This window comes from Hordeum vulgare, chromosome 2H (genome assembly GCF_904849725.1).
Source record: "Hordeum vulgare subsp. vulgare chromosome 2H, MorexV3_pseudomolecules_assembly, whole genome shotgun sequence".
NCBI classification, from domain to species: domain Eukaryota; kingdom Viridiplantae; phylum Streptophyta; class Magnoliopsida; order Poales; family Poaceae; genus Hordeum; species Hordeum vulgare.
Window position 1 is genome coordinate 607,786,492 of NC_058519.1, and position 17,630 is coordinate 607,804,121.

The 17,630-nt window shown below is 42.5% G+C and overlaps 1 protein-coding gene and 1 long non-coding RNA gene across 2 annotated transcripts; one reads left to right on the plus strand and one right to left on the minus strand.

The window, feature by feature from the left end:
- Window positions 1-1,432: 1,432 nt before the first annotated feature.
- LOC123430766 lies at window positions 1,433-4,940 on the minus strand. The gene is made up of 2 exons (XR_006622982.1): window positions 2,762-4,940; window positions 1,433-1,771 (listed from the first exon to the last, which is right to left on the minus strand). It is a non-coding gene; the product is annotated as an uncharacterized LOC123430766 (long non-coding RNA).
- Window positions 4,941-5,513: 573 nt separating this feature from the next.
- LOC123428743 (pathogenesis-related protein PRMS-like) lies at window positions 5,514-6,059 on the plus strand. Its single transcript, XM_045112903.1, has one exon. The coding sequence runs from the start codon at window positions 5,514-5,516 to the stop codon at window positions 6,057-6,059; it is 546 nt and encodes a 181-aa protein (XP_044968838.1).
- Window positions 6,060-17,630: the final 11,571 nt, after the last annotated feature.

A 17,630-nucleotide genomic window follows, 5' to 3' on the forward strand; every position in this document is an offset into this window, starting at 1 on the left:
GATGGTGACTGCGAGGGGGTTTACGTAAAAACAAAACGTTTTTTAACTTACAAAAGGACCGCGGGTTGAATACTCGAAAATAGAAGGACTTTTTGTAAACTACCACGACGTACGACAGAAACCATCGCTGCTTTATTATTACTAGTAAAAATGCCCGTGCGTTGCACCGGGTAAAAAAAATATGCTTACACAATTGAAGAAAATACCACTCAAACAACTTTGCAAGTAATTAAACAACCATAACAGAACAACATTGTTCGAACAATTAATACTTTTAGTTTGTAAATCTCTTAACTTTTTCAAAGAATATAATAAGTAAACATGGATATTCTCCCAAGTTGCATGGTCACGGTTAATGAACTCACAGATGCAAGTTGAAAGAAATTCTGTTGTCGAAATAGAAGTACAGTAGTGATCCAAAGTGTTGGGATAAACTTTTTGAATAAAATGGACGAATGATTTCAGTTTAAGTGGCTCACAAAACAGTGCAATTACTCCCTCTATTCGTAAATATGAGACATTTTAGAGATTCTACTATAGACTACATACGAAGCAAAATGAATGAATCTATGCTCTAAATTATGTCTATATACATCCGTATGTAGTCTATAATGAAATCTCTAAAAAGTCTTATATTTAGAAACGGAAGGAGTATATCTCATTGTTGCATGCTTAAGGCTCAAACCCAAGAATAGACATGCACTCGGAATCAGAAAGATTGGATGCTTGTACTTCATTCAGAATTCACAAACACCAAGAGTCAAATCACGCACGGTGGTAAGGTTCAAAGCTTTAGACATATTTCACTTAGCTAGAACTAACAAAAGAAAATGCAAACTAAATCTATGGATGGATGATCATGCCTGGTTGTCAATTAGTGCTTAGTGTTGGATAACAAGATACAACTAACCAACAAAAAAGAAATTTGCTACTTAAATTGGTTCATGGTTAAAAGAATAGAATAATTCGTACTCATAATCAAAGATGGACATCAACATACAGGTCATGAGTCAATCCAAACAACCATTGATAGCATTAATTAACGGACTGGAATGTTTGTATATACAAAAGCGGCCTTTATATATATAAAAGCGGCCTTTATATATAAAAACCCTACGTCCAAGCTCAGGCGACCAGTAGCCACTGCCGCTAATTATGTTTTCTCTCTCTAGAGAACAAACCAATTGTGCTCAAGGAAAATGATGTAGTGATGGCCAAAATTTGTCAAAAAATAAATGTGGTCGAGGCTAAACTGGACCAACTCCTCCTACAAACCGGGCTGCCTCAGCTTCTTCAATTTGATATTATGAAGTGGTGAAAACAAAGGACGACCGGTCTGAATGACAAGTACACATATTTATTTAATCAATTATGCACCTTAATAAAATAATAATTGAACATCATCAATCCACAAAAGTGAGGGAACGAAATGTATGGCAATAAGCATAATTTAAGAATAAGCCACTCAAACTGAGTTGATCGCCAATATACATTTTTTACATTAGTTACACACCAAGTTAAAAGCAGGTACCTCACAATACTAACAAACTGTAAATCTTCCTATTTGAGGAGCTCTTCATATGTTTAGCAATACCTACATGTATGTACATTTGATTCCAGCAAAGTCACTATCTCCATGTGCTTCAAGATGGGCCTGACTATGGAGATGGTGCTTCTGGTAATGGTGGTGAGCGTGGGCCATTTGGCTGTCAGCTCGCTGTCCTCAATCACAAGCATGTTTCTCGTGTTGATAGGGACGACCTCCTCTAATCTGCATCACCTTTATAATAAATCAAGCTTCCGAGTAACTGAGATTAAACTGCACTTTAATACTTATGGTAGTTAAGTTGCAACCTCGTCGTGTTAGGCTGCGTGTGCGGCAAGTTACGTGAAAATGAAACATAGAAGTATTTGAAGTAAATCTGTAAAATTTGCCTTGCGGCTCATGATTAATTCTAATTTGAGAGGTCCAGAGGTTCACTCTATGGAAAAATTAAGATTGCAACACAATATTTGCTGCATATACCCTCATGTAAAAATGAAATGATTAATGCAAAGCATGTCTTACTGTCGACCAAAACAAACAAACACAAAATTCTGCTAACAAATATGCAGGTTTGGCGTGAATACAACTTATTTTATTTCAGGCCAAATAAAACTATAGACGATCATGTATGTTTCACAGAAATAAATCAGGCCAAATTAAACAACAACACGATCATTTAATAAGCAAATTACTAAAACTCACTTCTAGGATTTATAGTTAGATTTGTAGGAAAACATCATATGAATCTTGTCTTATCTATTTAAACATACTTTCAGGCTTAATGAATTGGTAATGGCAGCTAGGATCCACTGATGCATGGTTCCCCGGATGCCCACACTTCAGTTATACTTATACATGATGATGAACCATGTTAGATTCAGTCACGATCAATTGGTTCTTGTTTTCCATTTAGCTGCCTATCCTAGCTAGGAGATATTGAGATGGCAGCTAGCTGCATTGTAGAGGTTCGACAGTGTGACAGAGTTAGAACTCAAAGCAAATATTGAACACAGCAGATCCTTATGTTCAGACTTTGCACTGATTAAGCAGATTAAGGGAAACAATCAACACATGCTAAATGTTGTATGCTTTCTCAAGATCAAATCAAAGATGTAAGAGGCACAATCTGATATATCTCATTGTGTAATGAAGTCTGTAAAATACAATTACTTGAGATGTGCCCTGAATAAGAAAGAGATTATGCCAAATATGTACCATTTTGTAGAAGACAATCAGTTCTGCGTCGGGGCTGTTTTGCTGGCTCGGCGGAGAACCATCTCCACTCATCGCGGCACATCATCCGCCTCATCAGGTCCTTGGCGGTCGGAGACACGCCGGAGAACAGCCTCGGAGGGAACCGAACGCTGCCCACTTTCCTGACCTTTTTTTTCAGAGACTTGGTAAATGTTACTGTAATGAAGTGATGACATATTTAGCAGTAGGATTTTGACAGTCCAGCGTACTACAAATTCTTGACACAAAACTAATAAACGTTTTCATGAATACAGCCCAATAGTTAACTCCATATTTTATATCTCGTATATCAGTCAATTAGTAATAACCTCGAGGATGAGTGTACGCTGGCATTGCAAATGATACATGCAAAACAAAAGAGGGAACAAAATACAATGTCGAAATATGTATTAAATGGAAAAGGAGAACAAGAGAATCACCAAAGCCACATTACCTGATTGGAATATGAATTCAGTCCGTCAAACTCATGCTTATTGCATCTTTAGCCTCTGTTGGTATTCCAATAGGATGCTAAAATATAAGGAACAAAAAGTGTTTCTACCTCTCCCAATGACAATAGAATACGCAGGCCACGAGCTATTTGACTACTCCTTATTGTTTGTATTGAGTACTATTTATGATACATTAAAGAAATTGGAAATAATTGTCTAATGATGTTCACAGATAAAATGCAACTTATATATTGACTGACAATGAACTTTTTGGTAATCAAATTTACAGACAAAATGGAAGGCGGGGACGGTTGTGAGTGCGGATGTAGCGGACCAGATCATCGTTGTTGTTTTTGTGGTAATCAATTGTGTCACTCAGCTGCTTGATAGCTTATCTTTTCTCCTGCACTCTAGCTGCTAGCTCGTCGTCTTTTTCTTCAATTATCTTCTCAAGTTGAACAATCTTCTCAGCTGACTCAGTAGCACTCTTAATCATTTCTGACATTTCCTTTTCTTTCTTTCTCAATCCAATAGCCAGATCTTCGTTTTCCTTGAGCAGTTCTTTCTGCTCAGCAAGATAATTGTGTAACATGTTCTGAAGGACATTAAACTCTCCACCACAAGCAGATAAGCGGTGAATGAGGCACGTAATGCTTTGGCTGGAGTGTGATTCAAGCTCATCCAATTGATTGTCCAATTTAGAGACCACTGACGCGGCGCTGTCTTTAATTTGCACAAAAGTTTCTTCCAGCAAGCTAATCCTTCCAGAGAACAGCTGTATTTGTTCTTCAAGATGCATGATCTCTGTTTTTGATGTTTCCACTGCCATCACATAGCTGTCTTCTTTGCATTTGCTCTCCGCTTCGGCAACTTCAAGCTTCTGCTTGGCTAGCTTGAGCTGAAATTCAAGTTCTTGGACATGCTTTTGCAGCTCTGCGTTATCCTTACTTATACAAAACTTTTCCTCTTCCAAATGGTGATGCTTGTCCAAAATTTCTGCATTTTTCTCCTTTAGTTGGTTTAACGCTCAATATGATTTTTCTTGACTACCTCAAGCTGAGATGCCTCTGTGGACACATCATCATATGCATGATGGAGTCTCTGAAAGTTGCTACCAATATCTTTGACGCTCTGCTGGAGATCAGCAAGTTTTGCGGCCTGATCTGAAACTTTCTGTCTAACTCTATCTTCAAATTCATTCATGGACGACAAATTTTCCATGCATATTTTAACCATATCTTTCAGATCCCCCTCCACCTTGGCCTTCTGAGATGACAATACATCGATTATCTTCTCCAAATCTTTCGCATTACTATTCATTTCATTAACTTGACATGCCGCCTCATCCTGAACTCTCGCAAGAATGGAACAATTGGAACAGTTGTTGGAATTGTATGCACCAGAACAAACGAAATCGATTCGAGCACAGAGAAGTTGTGAGCCAGGGATGGGGAATTTAACAGACACAACAGATTTCAAAACGAACTCTCCTCGGCCACGTCGAGCCGGCGCCCAAGGACCCCATCCTCGGCATCACCGAGGCCTTCCTCGCCGACCCCATGGCCGGGAGAGACCCACCTCGACACGTCCGGCCGGAGGTGGAGGAGGTGGCTGGTGGCGACGTGGTGGCCGGCGGGGCTGTGGCCGGGTGCTAGGAGGAGCTGGTCGGTGGAGAGGAGGGGTAGGGGGCGGAGGAGGCCGGGGGAGGCGCGGGGGAGGCTGGCGCGGGGCGGCCCTGGCGGCGGTGGGGTGGGGCGGATCCGATCCGGGGGCGAGGGGCTGCCCTGCGGCGGTGGGGCGGATCCGATCCGGGGGCGAAGGGCTTTCTTGCAAATCTGAAACGTTTTTCCACTTAATCAGGGACTGCGGGTTGAATGTTCGAAAACGGAAGAACTTTTTCGTAAAAAGCCACGACGGACGGCAGGGGAGATTAGGGAGAGATAAAATATATTTTTGTACATTAGGAGACCAAAAATTTCAAATTTTGACCGGTCGTTCGGGACGACTAGCGAACAGCCGGTCGCTCGCTAGACTATATTAACAGGGAAACAAAATGTTGTGCAAAACGGCAAAACGGCTAACCTGTTAATTCTCGGTAGCAGTGAATGACATTTACTACTCGGAGACGAACGCTTCATGTTAATTCTCCGAAGTCCAAACTGACGCATAAGCAGCACACTTAGATCCAAACGCTTCTGCAAGTTAATCAAAACCTTGTGTTCTATATAAGCACGTCAATTCCTCCATAAACTTCACCAAACCAACTGAGCTCACAGTCACAGATGCAACATATTACCATGTCTCCTTCCATCTGCCTCGCCACCTTGTTGCTTGCACTGGTCTCGCCGTCACTGGCATCAGCCAGCATTAACAACAACAATGGCGGCGCCGTCGCGGCCGCTAGCGTACCGACGGCAACGCAGTTCCTGCAGGCGCACAACGACGCGCGCCGCGACGTCGGCGTGGCACCCTTGACGTGGAACCCGTCGCTGGAGCAGGACGCCAAGCGGTACGCGGGCGCGCTCGGCATCCGCTGCAGGCTGGAGACACTGGAGGACATCCCGAAGTTCTACCCGCAGAACACCTACTGGGGCAGCGGGTACCAAGACGGCGCGGCCGTCACCGGCTGGTGGGTGTACGGGCGGCGGTGGTACGACCGCCGCGCCAACTCGTGCGCGCCCGGCAAGGAATGCGAGTCCTACAAGATGGTGGTGCGGAACACCACGCGAGAGCTCGGCTGCGCCCGCCGCACCTGCCGGAGCAGCCCCGACACCGTGGCCGTTTGCAGCTACTTCCCTGCCGGCGACTACGACGAGCCGCCATACTGAGCACGTCTATGTGGAAGCTACGTCAGGGAAGATGTGCTTGTGTGTCCAAATAATCTGTGATGCGAAATAAGGGAAGTTCGGTCTATGTGACTGAAGCTGTCTGTTACTTTTGTTTTGTTCAGTTCGCCCGTAAATCCCGGCACTGCAATGTTGTTCCTAGCTGAATCTGGTACTGCTATTGCCACCAAATAACATGGTTTTTTTTCATGATAATACGTGTCTCATTTATGAAATAAAATAAAATTATACGGCACGTAAACACCGACCTTAGGTAATTGAAAAGATATGATAATCCTACGTAAAATGCTATGGGGCCTGCTACGCGTCTATTGGATGATGTTTACAAAACATACCCCCACCTTGGTAGCCATAGGATCGCGAGCTCGACAACCGTTAGATCTTCTTTCCCTGCGCGTGTTTTTGCCGAACCGTTTTTTAAACAAGACCTATGTTTCTGAAACAAAAACACTGTTGTAGAAAAAAAATCCACAATCGTGTGGCAAAGCGGGGTCTTTCACCACTGCAACAAAAGTTATTGTTGCAGAATATTTTGCAACAAATGTCTTGTTTAGGAATCTTTGCGACACATGTCTTATAGCGAAAAACTTCTTCAACAAAGGTCTTGTTGCAGATATTTTTTTTGCAACAGTGGTAATGTTGCAGATTTTTTTTGTATTCACCTACGTATGATGTTATGAAAGAAATGATTTGCAATATGATTGATGTTACACAAAATCTTGCAACAAAAATGAAGTTGGACAAAGAAGCGTCACCATGTTCGTCACGAGCTCTGCTAGATAGTGATAACAAAGGATTGGCGTCGCCCGTCCCTGCCTTCACGCAGCCCTCGGAGAGCTCCGCACAAGCGTTGTGTGCCGCTACCATCGCGGACCTCGCCGTGAAGCTCGCCTCCAACCCCGATGGACCTCGCTGAGCCGAGCCCCCGAGGCTCGCAGACGTCGCCGCCTCCTGACCGTATGCCATCCTCGTCGGATCCAGTTGGAATCTTCGCCGCCTCGTCCTCCCATCCGCACGAGTCTTGTCCTTCGCCTATCCCGGACGTCCCCACATGTCATCTCGCCGGATCCAACGAGATCCGGCTGCAAATCCTTGTTGTCGTTTCCCTTCCAGCTTCACAAGTCTCCGTCGTTGTAAACTCTCCTTTTATGAAACAAATGCCGAGTTGCAGAAAAACATGGACACAGATGGGCTTGCTCTCAACTATATGATGAAGAGTCAATCTGACGAACACGGAGACGACGGACGCTCGCACGTGATCGCCTGGGTAGAAGGTAATCTTTTCCCAAATACTATCGCCTGTCCGACTCCTTCGACACCACCAAAGCAGCCACCAAAGGAAAAAAAAAAGACAAATCACGACTTCACCCGAGCTTGACGCGGCTCCATTGCTGATCTGCAGCTTTACGAACCTCCAAAATAGGTTGTCACAAGCAAAACCATTGTCGTTGAAAGAATCAGACCGGGGCAACATGTATCCTAACACGTTATTGAACTCCAGACCTAACACCCTCGCACGACAACAACGTCGGAGGAGGAAACCAAAATTGTCAGCCACCAAACACAAACCCAACACAAGATGCACCATCTTCTAGCTATTACTTGTGTAGATAATCGTCTGCGTGTACTCCTGAACAACAAAATCTTTCTGCTCCACCATGACGTTGGAGACAACATCATAGAAAAAAAGGACAGAGCCGAAGGAGAAACACACCTGATGGAGTCCTCGCCGCCGTCTGGCCGACTCCATCCATGAACCATAACGCCGCTGATCTGAAGGATCATCAAGCACACGATGCCATCAACTCTGAAACGTCGCCATGAAGGGACCGCTCGTGTGGGAGTTAAGCTGAGGCAGATTTATTCATAAGGACGCCACTTCCACGACCTCAACGGTGCAACGCAACCTACAAATTCAAACCCTAACTACAAACCAGAAGAATGGGCCCCCCTTCCTCTTGTTACCAGAACATCAGATGGAGGAAGAGGGGGCCAACACCCTGGCCAGTTGATATCGATGAAAGAAGTTTGCCTCCCTAGTCGCCTGGCTCATGGCGGCGACTAAGTTAGTGAAAAGACACGTTTGTCTCAGAGGTGTGACTAGTTTCAACTTAGATTTATCTAGAACGCATATAGATGTGAGACGTTTCAGATAACATCATCTTTCCCCCCTCCATTTATATTATCCTTGTCCTTATGTTAACTACCCTCTTTGAGCCGATGTAGCTGTGGTCTATTGAGCCTTAGTATATGGAAAAAGCTTGCGTTCAGCCGACGAATCATTCGCATGCGACCCGCCTCCTCCTCTGTATGTGGCATGCCCTTTGTGTTTCTTGTTTTGTATTTTCTTCAAACAATATGTGTATTAAAAACCTCCTTCTGCAACAGCACTTACGCTGCAAAAGAAATAAAGATGAAAAAAGTACAAATATTTTTTGCAACATCGTTTGTGCTGTAAATTTTTTCACAACAATATCCATGTTGCAGAAATAGTGGGAAAAAAATTGCAACATCGTCTATGTTGCAAAAGATTTATGCAACATAAGCTTTGTTGTAAAAGATTTCGCAACACAACGCTTGTAAGCTTGTTGCAACAATATAGACAGTGTTGGATGTTGGATCTAACGACCGTCGAGGCGACAGATCTTTGAAAAAGATCTCTCGGTCGATGGGTAGGGTATCCCGTAGTATATTGTACTTGGGTTGGCTCTGTTGTCTAGAAACTTTCTAGGTTGGCTGGGCTTTTGGGTTTTGTTATTCATTTTTCGGTCTGCAAGATCACCTATTTCTCTCTTTTAGAACATTGATCGCTCCGGCATTTTCTATTTAGCGCCACATGCGCGATTAACGTGTCTTTTTGTTAACTGGCGTCTATGACACTCATAAACAGGCCGGTACATCTAGGCGTCGGTTGGCATTTTTTTTTTGAAAATTTTATGAACTTTTTAAAATTTCAATGAATATTTTTTAAGATTGATGTACTTCTCCCTAAATATCAACGAACCTTTTCTAAAATATGAAATTTGATGAACATCTTTTGGAAAATGGATGAATTTTATTCAAAATTGATGAAATATTTTAAGGTTTATGAAGTTGTTTTCCAGTGAATGAACATTTTTCAAGTACATGAACTTTTATTTTAATTTATATGAACTTTTTTCAAATTTAGTGACCTTATTTAAAAAAATGAACCTTTTCTATATTGGATGAACTTTTTTATCAATTTTCATGAACTTGGTTTCAAATTGATAATATTTTTTCAAAATTGATGATTTTTTTATAAAATTTATGAACTTTTTTTCAAACGGAAGAACCTTTATATTTAAATATGTATTCGTTTTTTATTTTTATATTTTTATTTTCATATAGAAAATCTGGGTATTTTTTCTACTGAATCAACAGAAAAAAAACAGATCAAATAAAAAATGGGCAGCATGCTAGTGGGCCGGCCATGCCAGGGACGCTGCAGGTGTCGGATCATTAACGGACACCTGCAGCGCTGCATAGGAGGTGCCGATCGCTTCCTAGTTGTTGAAGCGCAGTTCTATCTTGGCTCGGCCCGTTTTACTTTACTTGTCTACCTTTTTGGTTTCTTTTGTTATTTCCGGGAATTCTTTTTACTTACGCAATTGTGCCTTTTATACATAAACATTTTTCATTATATGGGGAACATTTTCACACATGGTGCTTAATTTTAAGAAATAGGCTAATAGTTCGTAATTTATTATAACTAATTTACTTACATGGGTGAACATCTTTTATATAAGGTGGACGTTTTAAAATACACGGCAAAAAAATTTCATAACACGGTCAACAATTTCTCAAACAAGGTGAATATTTTTTTTATTTGTGGAAAATTTTCAAGTGTATGGTAATTGTTTTTCATAACACGGTGAACAATTTCTTAAACAAGATGTATATTTTTTTTATTGGCCAACATTTTTTTCATATCCCGGTGAATAATTTTTCAAACAAGGTAAACATTTTTGAAATGCACACTGATTTTTTTGTAATATATGTTGAACAGTAATAAAATGCATTTTCTGTTCATTTTTTCAAACAATCACTTAGTGGAAGTTTGACAACAACATTGTATATTTGTATCTACTTGTTTTTTCATCTCACATTTACCCCTTTGTCCCACCATTGTAAGAACAGTTAACGGACAAATAAAACAATAAATAAACAAGATAAAAACTAAAACAGTTAGCTAAAGCACCCAAGAAAATGGAAAAGTAACACACACTAGAAACATAATTACAATACACGAAACATGAAACAAGGGTAAGAAAGATAATGGACGAAAAAATAGTCAGCCTCTCTTGGCCAAGGCTGGTCCATTTTATACTAATAGGCGTCAACAAGGAGCTCGCCAAAAAAATGACAATCTATGCCATTCTTCTGGGGGGAAGCCACCTAAAAAGGTATGCGGGGGTTCCTTTACTTGTGAAGCAAACCTACAGGAAAAGACAAAGAAAGCTCTAGTTTCGTGTCAATTGTGGATTTGCAACTGAGATAGAAAAAAAAATTAAGGCAGAAAAGCCCTTAAAAAAGAATAAATTGAGGTGGAGAAAAGACTGGTCCAATTACAAGTCTAGGGTCGAACTGGGCAAAGACATATGATCAAGTCCCAGTTGCATGTTGATGATTCACTTGTAACTAGTATAAAAATGTGAAGCAGAGTTGCATTTCGATAATTGACTTGCAACTCGGAAAAAGTCATCCCTATTTGCGTTTGGTTTGTGCACTTGTAACTAAGTGGAAAAGAAATCAAGCCTAAATGGGAGCCAAGGGTGGAACTAGACAAAAAAGAATCAAGGGCCCACTTGCATGTGGATGGTGGACTTTTAGTTAGGGCAAAAAAAAAGTTGGGGCCATTTCGAATCGATGGTTGACTTCCAAGTGAGAAAGACAACCAACCCTACTTGTGAGTCGATGGTGGACTTGAAACTGATGCAGAAAAAAAGTCGAACCTAATTTTGAGTCAAAGGATGGAGTTGCAAATTGGGGCAAAAATATGAATCAAAGAGCCGAGTTGCATGTCAATGGTGGAATTACAACTGGAACACAAAAGGGGTCGACCTAGTTATGAGTCAACGAAGGATTTGCAACTGGGTCTAAAGAAAAGCCGATCCCAGTTGTGAGTCGATGGTGGACTTGTAGTTGGGTAAAAAGAACATTGATCCAAGTTGCGAGTGATGGCTTGACTTGCAACTATGGGAAAAATATAGTAATGGCCCGGTTTCATGTCAATGATGGAATTGCAACCGAGGTGGCATAAAATTTGGGCCCAACTACGAGTCGATGGTTGATTTGCAACTGCGGCAAAAAGAGATGAAAAGCCTATTTGCGAGTCGATGGTAGTCTGGAAACCGGGATAAAGAAGGGTGTGTCTAGTTGCGAGCTGACACTTGACTTGCAACGGAAAAAAAGTCATGCCTTACTTGAGAGTTGATTGTGGGCCTGCAATTTGGCGAACAATAGTCACGCCAGTTGCAAGATGAGGGTGGAGTTGGAACTAATGCAAAAAAGAGATGGGTCGAATTGCGATAGAAAAAATATCGACCTCAGTTGCGAGCACAGTGTGGGCTTGTATCTAGAGACAAAACACATTGGACCGAGTTGCGTGTTGATGTCCCACAAGCGTATGGGATCGCAACAGTTTTCAAGGGTAGAGTATTCAACCCAAATTTATCGATTCGCTCACAAGGGGAAGCTAAAGAATATTCTCAAGTATTAGCAGCTGAGTTGTCAATTCAACCACACCTGAAAGATTAGTGTCTGCAAGCAAAGTGTCAGTAGCAAGGTAGTACGATAGCAACGGTGCCAGAAAAAGCTTTGACAATCCCCGGCAACGGCGCCAGAAAAAGCCTTGTTGACGGGATGTTAGCGCCAACAAAGTCTTGCAACAAGTAACAGCAGTAGTGACAGCAGCAGCAAAGTAACAAGTAACAGTAGTAGTGACAGCAGCAGCAAAGTGGCCCAATCTCTTTTGTAGCAAGGGACAAGCCTAGGCAAAGTAACGTAGCGAGAACCAGTAGTAAAACACTCGTAGGCAGTGGATCGGTGATGGATGAGTGTGACGGATGTGATTCATCATGTAACAGCTATAACACGGAGAGATATGTAACTAGCTCCCGTTCGTCAATCTAATGTAGGCATGTATTCCGTATGTAGTCATACGTGCTTAGGGAAAAGAACTTGCATGACATCTATTGTCCATCCCTCCCGTGGCAATGGGGTCCTAATGCAAACTACGGGATATTAAGGTTCTCCTTTTAATAAATAATCGGACCAACGCATTAACACGCGGTGAATACATGAACTCCTCATACTATGGTCATCTCCGGGAGTGGTTCCGGCTATTGTCACTCCGGGGTTGTTGGGTCATAACACATAGTAGGTGACTACAACTTGCAAGATAGGATCTAAACCACACATATATTGGCGACAACATAATAGGTTCAGATCTGAAATCATGGCACTCGGGCCCTAGTGACAAGCATTAAGCATAGCCAAGTAGTAGCAACATCAATCTAGAACATAGTGGATACTAGGGATCAATCCCCATCAAGAACTAACTCGATTACACGATAGATCTCATTCAACTCATCACCGTCCAGCAAGCCTACGATGAGATTACTCACAAACGATGAAGAGCATCATGGAATTGTCGATGGAGAAAGGTTGATGATGACGATGGCGACGATTTCCCCTCTCCGGAGCCCGAAACGGACTCCAGATCCGCCCTCCAGATGAAGAACATGATGTGGCGGCGCCTCCGTATCGTAAAACGCGATGAAACCTTCTCTCTGATTTTTTTCCACGCGAAACGGAAGATATAGAGATGAGATTGGGGGCGATGGTGCCACGTGGGCCCCACAAGCCTGCACGACGCGACCATAGGGGGTGGCCGCGGCCTGTGGGCTTGTGGCCCACTGGCAGGCCCCCTCCGGTGCTTCTTTGCGCAGGTATTTTTCTTTTATTCCAGAAAAATCTCCGTAAATTTTGAGGACATTCCGAGAACTTTTATTTCTGCACAAAAACAACACCATGGCAATTCTGCTGAAAACAACGTCAGTCCGGGTTAGTTCCATTCAAATCATGCAAATTAGAGTCCAAAACAAGGGTAAAAGAGTTCGGAAAAGTATATACGACGGAGACGTATCAACTCCCCCAAGCTTAAAGCCTTGCTTGTCCTCAAGCAACTCAGTTGACAAACTTAGAGAGACAAAAGAAAAACTTTGACGAACTCTGTTTGATCTTGTTGTTGCAACTATGCCTAACTCACAACCAAAATTTTAGCAAGATCACAATCAAACCACATAAGCAAATGACATCTAGGTCTCACGGTAAACTCATATCAATGGCATAATTGACTAGCGAGCAAATAATAATAAGCCTCAAGTGTCAACACTTCAATCAAAACAACATGAAGCAGTACGAATAGATGGTATCTCGCTAGCTCTTTCTGAGACCGCAAAACATAAATGCAGAGCACCTTAAAAGACCAAGGGCTGACTAAACATTGTAATTTATGGCAATGAAGATCCAGTCATAGTCATACTCAACACAGTTAAAAGCAAAGCATAAAAATGACAGAGGTGCTCTCTAATTGGTGCTTTTGTAAGAGGAGGATGACTCAACAAGAACATAAATAGACAGGCCCTTCGCAGAGGGAAGCATTGATTTGCAGAGGTGCCAGAGCTCAAGCTTTGAAAACAGAGATAATAATTTTGGGTGGCATGCTTTCATTGTCAACGCAATGACTAAGAGTTCTCAACATCTTCCACGCTACACATGCTATAGGCGGTTCCCAAACTGAAAAGTAAAGTTTTGACTCCCCCACCACCAATCAATTACACTCCACGGCTAGCCGAATCCTCGGGTACCGTCCATACCAACATCAATCCTGGGGGAGTTTTGTTTGCAATTATCTTTTCGATTTGAGCATGGAACTGGGAATTCCAATTACCGTCCCCGTTCTCGTGAATGATAGTGAATAAACACATATCGAGGATAACACGCCTAGCATGGAAGATACCAATAGCCCCATGTCACCACATGAGCGGTTCGGGCATGCAAAACAGATTATTTCTTGAAGATTTAGAGAGTGACACATGCAAATTTACTTGGAACGGCAGGTAGATACCGCACATAGGTAGGTATGGTGGACTCATATGGCACAACTTTGGGTTCATGGGGGTGGATGCACAAGCAGTATTCCTGCTTAGTACAAGTGAAGGCTAGCAAAAGACTGGGAAGCGACCAACTAGAGAGCGACAACAGTCATCAAAATGCATTGAGAGTAACTAACATTGAGTGCAAGCATGAGTAGGACATAAATCACCATGAACATGAACATCATAGAGGCTATGTTGATTTTGTTTCAACTACATGCGTGAACATGCGCCAAGTCAAGCCACTTGAAACATTCAAAGGAGGATACCATCCTATCATACTACATCATAGCCATCTCAACATTCATGTGGCCATCCAAGACAAACCATTATAAGTTCCTAGCTAAGTAAGCATGGCATAAGCAACTATGATCTCTAAGTTGTCATTGCAAACATGTTTCTCTCACAACAAAGCTGAACTAGGAACAATGAGCTAGTCATATTTACAAAAACAAAATAGATCGAGTTCATACCATCTTTTCCAGGCTCAGTCACTTCATATATCATCATTATTGCCTTTCACTTGCACGATCAAACGATGTGAACAATAATAAGCGTGCTCGTGCATTGGACTACGCTGTAATCTGCAGGCAAACACAAAGGAGAAGACAAAGTAATATGGCTCTTTGAAAGCTAAACATGTATGCATGCAAGAGCCACTAAACATTGTAACCAATATCTTCTACCTTGACTCAAAGAAAAAGAAAACTATCTACACGGGAAAGCTCCCAACAATTAAAAGAAGAAAAGAAAATCTTTTTGGGTTTTCTCAAACTAGACAGACACACGAAAAGAAAACGAGAAAAAGAAAATAAACTAGCATGGATGATACAGTGGCAAAGTGTGAACACCGGCTAACAAAGTGAAAGCATAAGCAAGAATGTAAAGTCGGTGAGAACACGTACTCCCCCAAGCTTAGGCTTTTGGCCTAACTTGGTCTACTCCCAAGGAGGGAAATAACCAGCTCCGGGGTACTCCGGAGTGGACTGAGGATGCCACTACTGTGTGAGCTCCTCCGGATCCCACTGATAAACTGGCGTCTGGTACTCGACTGGCGGCTCGGGCACGGGCACCTGTGGTTGGGCCAAGCCCCAATATGCGTAGATGTCCGAGGGCATAATAGTGTACCTGCCTGCATGAAGATTGAACAAAGAAGGAGCAGGCAAACTAATAGTCTCACGAGTACCCTGACTAAATACCAGGTTATAAATCATCCTTCCACCTATATCTCTATCAAGAAAGTCATGGCGAACCATGCTATCGTAATCTAGATATCTCTCGGCAAGAAGAACCTCTTCTTCTTCCTCTAGTCTAATAGGTATCTCAAAGTGTCTAGCAAGACGAGTAGCGTAGGTACCTCCATAGACAATGCCTTTAGAACGGTTCAGGTTCAACCGTTGAGCTACTATAGTGCCCAAGCTATAAGTTTTATTGTTATAAAGGGCTTCGCGCAAGACCGCAAGATTTGGGGAACTAAGTGACCCAGCTTTCCCACGACCAATCAAACATTTTCCCACAAATAGTGAGAAGTACCGAAGCATGGGAAAATGAATCCTAGCAGCTCTAGCGCAAGACACTCCTCTCTCCTCTCCTATGGCAATTATACCGATAAAAGCTTCCAAGTCTCGTGTACGAGGTTCATGAATATCCCCAACGTAAGGTAATTTGCAAACATTGCAAAAATCCTGGAGTGACATGCGCTGGGGGACATCATAAAGGTTAAACTCAACCATAGGAGGATTCTTCCTCGGATAGAAGTTAAAGCTTTGTACGAAGATATTAGTGAGGAGGAGGTATTGCGAACACTTATCTTCAATGAAGGCGGTGAGGCCTGCGTTCTCCACCAAGTGATAAAAGTCCTCATAAATTCCAATGGTGCGTAAGAACGCGTCGCTTGGCCATTCGCACGCGTGAACTTCTGCGACTCGAGGGACCGGATACTTGGCCTTCTTCTCACTCCCATCATCCTTGGGGTCATGGCTTGAAGAGCCTCTCTAGAACCTCCTCATCTTTTCCCTTTTCTATCTCTGAAAATTTCTGAATTTTTTAGTGATTCTAAGGAAAAGTGAACAAGGCTCAACGAAACTCGTAGCAACTACTCCCACAAGTGCCTAGAGACCATATTACGCATCAAAACTACTTGGGACCAGCCAAAATCAGCATACAAAGCTCAAGAACATGGTCACCAAGGCAGCAAAAATACGCAGAGTATAAGGCACTAGAGAAAAAACTAATTGGACCAATGGAGGAGTCACTTACCAAGGAGTAATTTCCCCAAAATAGTTCAGAGAACGGTGATTTGAGCAAAGAGATCGAAAATCCCAGCAAGAGGAGCAAGAACACGGGTTTGAGCTGCGAAAAGATTTTTTCTGGAGGTAGGAGAACTAGATGGGAGCAAGAATGAGTGGAGGGGGTGCCTGTGGGCCCCACAAGCCTGGGTGGCGCGGCCAGGGGGGTGCCCGCGCCCCTAGGGCTTGTGGCCCACTGGTGTGGCCCCCAGACAGACTCTTTGTCCTAGTATTTTTCAAATGTTCAAGAAAAAATCATACTAGATTTTCACAGGGTTCGGATAACTTTTATTTTCGGGGTATTTTTCCACTGGACGCTAAGACAGAAAATAGGGAAAACTAAACTAAATCTATCATTTTTCTTCGAAGCAACCTAAAGTGAAAGCTTGGAACAGAGGTTTGTGACTCCTTGATTCATCCATCTCATGGTCATCGAAAGAAATCCGTCAATGGGGTTGATCAAATCCCCTCGACAAAACTTTCTCGAATCACAAAAGAAGACGGAGAATTTTCGAATAGTCACTAGGTCACCTCAATGGGGATGTGTATCTCCCCAACAAGAAAATCATACTTCATCTTAACACGAGGAATAGGGCATTCAAAGCTCCCAATAAGAATCGATGAAGTTTTTTCGATAGCATTGATGCAATGTACTCGATATTGTTTCTTCGGAAAGTGCACCGTATGCTCATTACCGTTGACATGGAAAGTGACATTTCCTTTGTTGCAATCTATAACAGCCCCTGCAGTGTTTAAAAAGGGTCTTCCGAGGATGACAGCCATGTCAACATCCTCGGGAATATCCAAGATAACAAAGTTTGTTAAGATAGTGGTGTTAGCAACCACAACAGGCACATCCTCGCAAATGCCGATAGGGAAAGCAGTTGATTTGTCGGCCATTTGCAGAGAGATTTCAGTGGGTGTCAACTTATCCAGTTCAAGTCTACGATAAAGAGAGAGAGGCATAACACTAACACCGGCTCCAAGGTCGCATAACGCAGTTCTAACGTAGTTGCCTTTAATGGAGCAAGGTATAGTGGGCACACCAGGATCACCTAGTTTCTTCGGAGTTCCACCCTTGAAAG